Source organism: Panthera onca, chromosome C1 (assembly GCF_046562875.1).
Source record: "Panthera onca isolate mPanOnc1 chromosome C1, mPanOnc1 haplotype 2, whole genome shotgun sequence".
In the NCBI taxonomy this organism is placed as follows: domain Eukaryota; kingdom Metazoa; phylum Chordata; class Mammalia; order Carnivora; family Felidae; genus Panthera; species Panthera onca.
Genome location: NC_138346.1, coordinates 66,769,585 through 66,780,073, shown reverse-complemented (window position 1 = coordinate 66,780,073; position 10,489 = coordinate 66,769,585). Strand labels below are relative to the sequence as shown.

Here is a 10,489-nt window from a genome sequence, read left to right as displayed (position 1 = left end):
TGATTTAAGCTCAAAGTGCATTAAACTTTGATGGGATGGTATTCTGATCCTAGGTTGACAGAAAATTCTTCCCTGCTGTGCTCCTCTCCTCTGTCCTGAGTGCAGCCCCCAAACCCTCATCTAACTTGATTCCTTCAAGCAGCAGTTCAGAGCAGTCTGAGCTCCCGCTTTCCTGGATGTGTGGTCCTGGGTACGGCACATAAGCTGTGGGCAGAAACCATGCCATAGTGAACAAGAAAACATCAGAGATTGTTTAAGTGCTAAGTGGAGTTTAAAAAGGGTGATATGATAGAGTATGACAGGACGGCTACTTTAGATCATGGGCCTGGCCGTGGACATGGCCTCTGAGGAAGAACTGGAAATGGATACCTGAAAGAAAGAAAGAATAAGCCTAGAGCAGGAAGCTTGGAGACAGGAAGCAGGGTAAGGGAGAGGAGTAGGGAATAGAGAGAGAATCCTGGGTACAGGAGGTGAGGGCAAAAGCAGAGCTGGATGAAATGAGATTATGCATGTAGAGAATACAGCACAGTGTTCATGGGGGGAGGGGAGAGGGGCAGAGGGAAAAAAGAAGAGATAGGGTGGGGAGGAGGGAGAATGTGAATGAGAACCCTGAATCCTGTCTGATTGAGCTGTCTTGGGGAGCTTACTTGTCCTCTTTATCATACCTTGGACTGCATTTTTCTCTTCGGTGAAGGTTTTTCTCAGTTGCAATTGCTACTTGGCCCTGTTCCACTTATAATAAGTACAGCCACTATTTATTAAGAGCCTAAGTGAGTCAGATTCATTATAGGTTTTATATATGTTCTCTCATTAAATCTTACAACAACCTGAGACAGATTTATTCTTATATGCTTCTTTATGGATGGGAAACTCAAGGCCGAGAGAGCCCACGTAACTTGAGAAAGACAAAACATATAGTCAGGGGTAGAGCCAAATGTAAACTTAGGCTGGTCTGACTTCAAATCCATGTTCTTAACTGCTACACCACACTGCTCCTCAATTAGACTTCTCTTTGGTAGTTTCCACATTTGTAAGAACTGTGCATTCCACTCAGTTCATCTTGTTCCTCATTACTTGACTATCTCTGTGACAGAACATCTAGTTTCGTCTGCTAGCCAGATGTAGACAAGATAATTTGTTCTTATAGACACAATCTCCCTAGCTCTATAAGATGTCTCACTATGGCAAATAGGGTATGAACTTTGAAGTTGTCTGGGTCAGTATGGAATCCAGATTCTGATGCTTTGTCTGTGACCTTTTGCGCAAATCATTTACCTGCACCTCCATCTTCCTCACCTGAAAAATGAGTATTTTTCTTCTGGAGAGTTGAATGAAAATTAAAAGACATAATGTAAGTAAAGTTCCTAGAATAGTACCTAGCAAATGGCAGGTGCAAAATGTTCAGTGGCTGCTGAGGAAACAAAAACAAACTCCTGATTTTACAGAAAGGAAGACTGATTTGGAAATGTCTTGCTGGGAGAAGAGATGTTCTGCTGTCTCTATCCAATTTCCAGGACTCTAGCATCCCATGATGCAAATTCACTAGAACTCCTAAAGGTATTCTGTTATATAATGTCCTTAACAGTATCCGTTCAGGCTGAAATACAAAGAAAGAGATAATCTGCCACAGTTCCAGAGTTGTAAACAGGGATAATGAAGCCTATGTCCTAGGGTTGTGGGGTGATATTAACTGTACTAAGACACGTGAAAGTGTTTCAAGAGATAAGAAATGCTTCATAAATGCTCTTATTATTAAATAGTTTCATGAAACACAATAAAGTAGGTGAAAAAGAAGAATGATTAGGGACGCCTGGGTGGCTCAGTTGGTTAAGCGTCCAACTCTTGACCTCAGCTCAGGTGGTTATCTTGTGGTTCGTGGGTTCGAGCCCCATGTCAGGCTCTGTGCTGATCGCGTGGAGCCTGCTTGGGATTCTCTTTCTCTCTCCCTCTCTCTGGCCCTCCCATGCTCATGCGCGCTCTCTCTCTCTCTCTCTCTCTCAAAAAAAAAAGAAGAATGATTAGAATTTTATAACATATAATTGGAATTAAAAGGACTCTGGAAAATTGTAGAAGTGATCAAAAAGAGATATAAAAAGAAATAAACATAGGACATTTAAAAGCAGCAGTGACTAAAAAATACTCTGTTTATTGAAAATGCAAATGACATAGAAGACTATGATATTTTTAAAGACAAGTGAGAAAGAGGTGACAACAAATCAGAAATAATGCTAAAAATTGAGTTTATTAAGATTAGGTTAAACTTAACCTAAAAGACTGAGAACTGCTGGGCCAGAGGGTGTTAGGCACGGTAAGGTAAGCAGTTGCTTTTGTGCTTGGTGAGTCCCTGTTGACCAGAAATATTGTCACCCTTCTCTGCCAGATGTTACAGTGTCTGAAGTCATCTCAAAAGACCGAGTTTTTGGGCTAAGGTTAATTATTGCTGTAAGAGCTTACCTATGTAAATGGATTTCAGGTATAGATTATTTCTTAAGATCACATTAGCATCAAAAGCAGAAAGAAGGAGTTCAACGAAGGGAAGGGAAACTCACATTCTTTGTATTTTTCTAAAAAGATTCTTCTAGGCAAGTCACATATTCTGTGCTACTACTCACTAAACATTGTGAATTGTACAGGGAGCTTACCCTGATTTTGCAAAACTTACTATGCCTCTTGAGTTCCAAGAGCAATACAAACCATAAATTTGTAAAGTCTTTATTAAAATAGACTTTTTATTTTTCATACATTATTAACAAGAAAATTTTTTCAAACCTTTGAAACAGCGAAGAATGTTAACAAAGAACAACAGCGTTTTAAATATATTTCCTGAAATAAACAACTAATGTTCCTAAGAAAAGGTATAGGATACTTAATGACCTAGTATTTAATAAAATGTTCTTTATAGAAATGGGTTATAATCTTTACCACAGAGACACCAAATCTATTCCTAATCAAGACAGGCAATCAAACAAACCAGCTCTAAGTCACCTGCTCCATTAGAAACCATCTATGTGACATAGCATTTCTCTTTATATACAATAGCAGCCTCTGCTGGAGAAAGAAAAGGATGCTTCTGTTATAGAGCTTTAGCTCAAACCTATTTTGACCCAGAAGAACTGATTCCTTCCATTTCCTGCTGTATCAACAAACTAAATTGTAACAGTTTTCAAGGTCTCAAAGACATGCGGGCCTTATCAAGTATATCCTTTCTGATTTTTGGATAAGTTGGATGTCCTTCAAGAACCTGCAAAAACAAAAAACAAAAGCACAAGAACTTGTAATTGATTACTGAGAACTAGAGCTATAAAACTTACAGGAAATATGTATTACAGTTGAGATTTCATTGTATTAATATTACAAATATAACAACACTTCTTAAAGGTGACATTTGAAATGTGACGTAACTCCTAGTAATAGTACTTAGAAGACAACAATAGAATACATGTGAGAAATACAACAAATATAATTACTTCCTTAATGGATCAGCTGCAAAAAACAAGTATGTATCAATGATTTTAAATATTTAGAAAGTTTAGCTAATCGGGGCGCCTGGGTGGCTCAGTCGGTTAAGCGTCCGACTCTTGATTTCGACTCAGGTTATGATCTCGTGGTTCCCAAGATTGAGCTCTGCATCAGCCTCTGCACTGAAAGTGCAGAGCCTGCTTAGGATTCTCTCTCTTCTCTCTCTGCTGCTCCCCCGGCTCAACCACATGCTGTCTCTCAAAATGAATAAATAAAAACTTAAGATATTTTAGCTATTCATATGATATTAATAAACCCTCACAAAGTTAATTTCGACCAGTAGCACATATCAGATATACTTGGAGTTATTTTGAAACATACAAATTTTTAGGCCTACTGAGTCTAGTAGTGGGGAGATACTCATTTTTTAAAAAAGAATTCCACAAATGGTTCTAATGCATAACCTTACATTAATGTACAACCTTAACCTTAATGTGAAACACTGCTTTACAGAGAGGCTCAGCAATCAATAGCAATCACTGAAGCCAAGTATTTGCTATAATGATGCTGATACAGCTATTTAGGATAGGAGACATTACATAATTCCTTTCGAAGGAGCTGCTTTTCTTGGAGCTCCTAACAATATAATGCCTTATCTGGAACAATGGTGCAGTGCCTTATATATCAATGGGACAATGTACATATAAGAAAACTGCAAATTCTAAACCTGCAACTTAAATATTTGTCACTTGCTAAGGGATCATCTAGTTAGGGATAGATTACAGAAATGTAATTGAATGACTTCTAAGTAACAGAAATACCTCTTGTCTCTAATTTATAAATCTGAATTCTGCACTAACCAGACTTAGACACATTCACAAGAACTTCTATTCAGAAGAATGGCTTGGAGAATCAATAGTTTTAGTTCACATGCTTCTCCCCTTGTCTCTGTCTTTAACGTGACACAAACATTTTATTATTTGAGCCTCAATTAAAACCATGTTTGATTCAAGTAAACTTATTATTATCTAAACTTTGAAAAGCAGAAATCTCTCCCAGATGTATTTGATGAAGCCATTTAATCCAAATACAACATCGTCTACCTCTGCCATTGAGTAAGATGTATTCATGTACATCTTGAGATTAACTAAAAGTAGGAAATTGTGTATCTGAAACATTTTAAGAAATCTATATTGAAGTATTACCTGGTGACATACGTCAATTGCATCCACATATCTTTTTGCTTTTAAGTAATTGAATGCCAATTTGTATCCTGTTAAAGACAAAAAAAAAAAAAACCAAAAAACAACATAATGATGTAGCACTATTTATAGAGCACACTGCTAGCATTACCTTTTTTGCCCCCTCCTTTGTTTGCTTACTCATTTGAGAAGTCTTAACAAAGGCTGGTGACTATACTGTAAAGAGAGAAGGGATGGGATAATGGAAGGTGGAGTGGCTCAAAGGGAGAACAGGTAGCGAAAAAAATGGAGTTAGAAAAAGGACTGCAGTGAATATCCTGTTGGGTTAGAAGACTGCCATCCTACAGGAGTGGCTTTTGTAACTTACTAAAAAAATCCCATTTATTTCAGATTATAGTAATAACTCATCACAGGGCAGTAAATGATAACACAACTACTCATTTATACCACATAGGTTTATTTAGCACTTAACATGTCAGGCGCAGTCAGGAAGTTTACATTTTATTAGAGAAGGAAAGTATATTATTTAAGTAATTATGTAAGTATGTCACCAATTTCCAAAGTGAGATAAATGCTATGAAAGAAAGGTACAGGCCAAGAGAGCTATCATAAGCAGCCTGGGTGGGGAGGGGGTGGGTATCAGGCAATGCCTGGAATCTGAAGGATGAGGGGATAGGCCGAGGGAATCGGAAGCAAGATGGCAGAAGGAACTGACCAGGCAGCAGTAGTCATGGGACCCACAGGAAACAAATGGATTTGGAGTACGACAGGGCAGAGCAGTTGGGAGGGTGGCCCAGAAGAGGACAGAGCAGTCACCAGATATGCCACATCAATGATTAGTAACAATTATCACAATTACCGATACCGAAATGTCATGTTTCAAATACTGACAATTTAAAACAAAGTTTTAAGACATTCTTAAATGATTGCTGCTTTTCTGTAAGAATGCTGTAAGAGTTAGCAAACAGGAGATAAGACAAATAAGATATGATGTATACCATGATGTAAAATAATATGTAATTAATACATTCAATATTTCACTTTACCTCTTGCAAATATAAATCAGGGAAATTTAAATGCTGCTCTTGGGGTCTAATAAAAGTACCAACATTTTTTTTTTTATTCCAAACAAATACTTGAAAGGAATTACTGGCTAATGTAATCATAAGGTAGTAAAAAGTAAGAAACAGGACTTATCTGAAATTCATAGTGTTTGATAAAAACACACATGAACACATATGCCTATAAAACCATCAAAGATGAAAACAGTAAGTTTAGGAGAGTTAAACTTGATATCATTACAAAGGAATTGTAAAATTGGCTAATAAAGGTGGTGACATTTAAAAAGGAAAACAATTTAAGATGTCACGCCATGTCAAACATACTTTACATGAAAACTAGAGCCATAAAAGTTGGACTTCAGTTTTGGGGTCTGGCTTCCTGACTGGCTTTGAGATCTCAGGTGAGCTGCCAACTTCAAGTTTCCTCATCAACCCCTCCTCCCCCCAACTCTTAGTGTACTTTTAAGATCAAAGGAAATACTTGCTGTGAAAGGATTTTAAAAGTTTTAGAGCACCATACAAATAGGACTAATAGTAAAATAGAAGAACAAAGTTTTAATGTTGGAAGAAACTTGATAGATAATCTTGTTCAAAATATTTTAGGGAGGAAATAAAGGGCCAGAAATGTCAAAGGATATGTACACTGAAGCTGCATTATACCTGTCAAGCTTACAAAAATTCAACTCTGTGTAATGAGGGGAAAAAAGGTAGCATGGCAGGGGAGGGGGGGAGGAGGAACATGAACAATGTACACAGTCTAGTGAGTGTCATATAACCAGAGAATGGATGTAAAGGGGGAAACAGAATTGTGTTTTCTTTTTGGATCTCAGTTCCTGGTGCCTTTCATAGTGACAGTACTCAAGCCTCAATCCTTTGGAAAGAACATGACCGTGATTTTAAGGATTTCCTGACAACTATATAAGTGAAAGGCAATTGCAGGTGTTGGATACAATGACAATCTGAAGGAAGAAACTAAAGAATGAACTGGGAGCCTCAGAGAAAACTTACTAATGAGAAGTCAGGGAAATTGACAAAATCATCTATAAAATACATAGATGACACAATGAAAGAATGAATGAGTTGGAATATTTGCTGACGTCTTCCAAAGAACAGAATGTTTAAATAACTTAACTTGTAAATGTATTCCTTCTGTGGAATAAAATATATTTAAGGAATTTTTATTTTACAAGCTGACTTTATTGTGTAAGATACATGATCTTAAGAAGGAAAAATACTATCAACAAATGGTATGGTATTAGTTCCTGTGCCATATACCAGTCTAGTAAAATAACAAACTCAAGAAAAATACAAGGTGGGGGAAGTCCTGAACTGACAGCAGTTAATGTAAAGATGACTTATCTGATTGCAAATTAAATCTGAGTCCATACCATGACATAGCTGCTCAAAAGACTCATGCCACCTTAAGGCTAAGTTAACAACTGCTAAAATGCTTAATAAAAAAATAGCTTGATTATGCATATAATTAGATTCTTAAATTATACTTAAGAACTTGTTAATTTCTGGTACAACATTTTGGGAGGGACATGGACAAACAAAAGAGGCTTTTCCAAAGTTATCTGGCCATGAAATCTAATCTCTTTATACACAATTCTCTTCATTTTTTTTCTTTTTTTAAAGAAGTAACTATTAATACCTCACCAACTATTCCAAAGGACAGAGTAGGAAGCATTATTTTAGAGTTTACAGGAGACAGGAACAAGAAGGCTGAAAGATTTGGAAGCAAGTCTCAGGAAGAATGGACAAGGAATTGAGATAGTTTGAAGAGATGTCTTGGGAGAGACAGGACAGAGGTTGAATTAGAATGCCACCATCGGTAAGAGGGAAGAGACTCTGTGGGCTGCTCCAGAGAAGAGACCTGACCAGTTTCAATGCAGCATATTTCAGCTCAGTACAAAGACAGGGAAGAGCACAGGTATGAGCTCCTCACAATGTGGAGGGAGGCTAGTCACTAAGTATATTCTAGATGCTGTGCATCTGGTAGGGATGTTGGAGACTGCATTCCTTGAGTCTATCACTGGAACAAATTGATGTTTCTGGATGCTCAGTAAAAATAAAAAAAAAGTTCCATGGTCATATTATTGTGAGAAACACGTCCCTCTGTGATATCCATCACAATGTACATTAGTGTTTAAAGGCATAAGAAGTTCTGCAGTAAAGAGACCTGCAGGGGCGTCCGGGTGGCTCAGTTGGTTACGCATCTGACTCTTGAATTCAGCTCAGGTTATGATCCTACCGTCGTGGGATTGAGCCCCACATTGGGCTCCATGCAGGGCATGGAGCCTGCTTAAGATTCTCTCTCTCTGCTTCTCCCACATCCCTTGCCACTGAACTTGACCTTGATTTAATGAAATGTTTTCCTAACTGATGTGACATTGGAATACTTTTTCCCACAGCATTATCATTTTAGAAATAGCAGAGGGTTAAAGGGAGAGAAAGGGGCAGAGTTAGATTAGATGCAGGGGCGCCTGGGTGGCTCAGCTGGTTAAACGTCTGACTTTGGCTCAGGTCACAATCTTGCGGTTTGTGGGTTTGAGCCCTGTGTTGAGTTCTGTGCTGACAGCTAGGAGCCTGGAGCCTGCTTCAGAGTCTGTGTCTCTCTCTCTTTCTGCCCCTCCCCTTTTCATGCTTTGTCTCTCCCTCTCTCAAAAATAAACATTAAAAAAAAATTAAAAAAAAAAAAAAGATGTAACTGAGGACCCATTTGAATCTCAGGACATTATACTTAGTAACTATTAAGCTAATAATCTATTATGAACATAAAATTTATTTTTCAGAAGGACTGATAAAGGAAGTTGGCTTTTTATTTAGGAAGCTGTTTATTTTGTTCTTAAAAAATATTAAATGCATTTAAATGGAGATTTACAAATAAAACCCAAGTTTCCAGAAAAACCTAGTATCTAATTTGTTAAACTCACCTACTGTTGGATTTGTCTGATTGCCATGTTTCCATGCCATCTCATAGTTTAAGGCAGCGTCTGTATATGCTTGCTCTTTTTCCATAATGTATCCCATGTATTCATAAGCTTTGCAGCAAGACTGAAAAAAAAAATGGAAGATGTTATCAACAGATATCACTTGATTTTATGGGGGTGCTTATGACTCTAGAGGTTGACCATATTAACTCATTTAATTGGCATATAAAACAATGTTTTTCAACCTTGGCTATGCAATCAAGTCATCTATGGGACTTAATGAAAGATTCTGATCAAGTCCCACTTCTATTCCCCCCAGAGTCAGGAGTTTTACATGCTAGGCAATGGACTGTGTATTTTACACATATACACATACAGTTTTTATTACAAATAGTTTTAAGTTAAAATTAACAGTGTAATGAACCCCATGAACCTCTATCTTCAACAATTAAATCAGGACTAATACTGTTTTAACCTCTACCCCCCACACTTGTCCTTCTGTATTATGAAAGAAAAAAAAATCCTCAGATATTATATCATCTCATTCATAAATATTTTACTTTAGTATGCCTCTTTACATACAAGGACTTTCTTTAAACATAACCACAATTTATCATACCTAAACGTAACAACTCATTGATATTACCAAATATCCATTCATTATTCAAATTTCAAATGGTCTCAATATCAGTTTGTTTTCTCTTGTTTTTAGTTTGTTAGGAAGATGATCCAAACAAGACCCACACATTGTAACTGGTGGAAATGTCTCTCAACTTTCTTTTGATCTAGAGGTTTCCTCTCCATCACTCTCTGTGTCTCTTTTTTTGCAAGTTTTTAAACGTAGCAAAAAAGAATTTTTATCCTAGAGTTCCTCACAGCCCAGATTTAGTTGAATGCATCCTTGCAGTGCTTATGTAATATATTCCTATATCACCAATATTTCCTGGAAATTGTAATTAGATCTAGAGGTTTGAATTTGATTTCAATCTTTGAGGACAGAGGTAAAAGTACTTCTAGGTCAGTGCCCTGGTGAGCCACATTGGAGCCTGAGGCAAAAGGAAAAATGCACAACTCTGTATACATGTTTTTGTGATTTAATTGATAATTCCCCCCCCAGATGTTAACATTTTACAAATCAAATTGACAAGTTGAGATATTAAAACTCACAACATTTAAAATTTAAATATTTCTTTATACCCAAACTAAATTTATTATAATTTTATTTTCCTGACTTTAATGGGAGTAAATATATTAACATTTTCATTAAAATCATTACCCACTGAAAAATATATAGGGGCACATGAGTGGTACAGTCGGTTAAGCGTCTGACTCTTGATTTTGGCTCAGGTCACGATCTCATGGTTCATGAGTTTGAGCCCTGTGTGGAGCTCTGTGTGGAAGTGTGAAGCCTGCCTGGGATTCTCTCTCTCCCTCTCTCTGCTCCTCCCCTGCTCGTGCTTTCTTTCTCAAAATAAATAAGTAAACATTTTAAAAACGAAAAATATGTAAAAACATGGATATGGAGACATAAATTTTCCCCTTTTGTTTCAGGCTTCAATACCACTCAGCACAGCACTGTCAGATGCTATTTAACATTTTGGCATTTTGGCTAAAAAATACTGCATTAAATTATTTATTAAAAATTTTTTCCTCCAATGTTTATGTATTTATTTTGAGAGTGAGACAGACAGAGTGTGAACAGGGGAGGGGCAGACAGAAAGGGAGACACAGAATCCGAAGCAGGCTCCAGGCTCTGAGCTGTCAGCACAGAGCCCGATGTGGGGCCTGAACTCACAAACTGTGAGATCATGACCCGAGCTGAAGTCAGATGCTC

The 10,489-nt window shown here is 37.2% G+C and overlaps 1 protein-coding gene across 1 annotated transcript in view; it reads right to left on the bottom strand.

Annotated features, from left to right (window-relative positions):
* Positions 1–2,126: 2,126 nt before the first annotated feature.
* Positions 2,127–10,489, bottom strand: part of TTC21B (tetratricopeptide repeat domain 21B) — an 82,952-nt gene continuing 74,589 nt past the window's right edge. The window contains exons 27-29 of the mRNA XM_060621362.3: positions 8,659–8,779; positions 4,665–4,732; positions 2,127–3,241 (exon numbers count right to left, since the gene is read on the bottom strand). Of these exons, the coding sequence (XP_060477345.1) occupies positions 3,164–3,241; positions 4,665–4,732; positions 8,659–8,779 (267 nt within the window). The 3' untranslated portion in view covers positions 2,127–3,163. The remainder of the gene's footprint in view (positions 3,242–4,664; positions 4,733–8,658; positions 8,780–10,489) is intronic.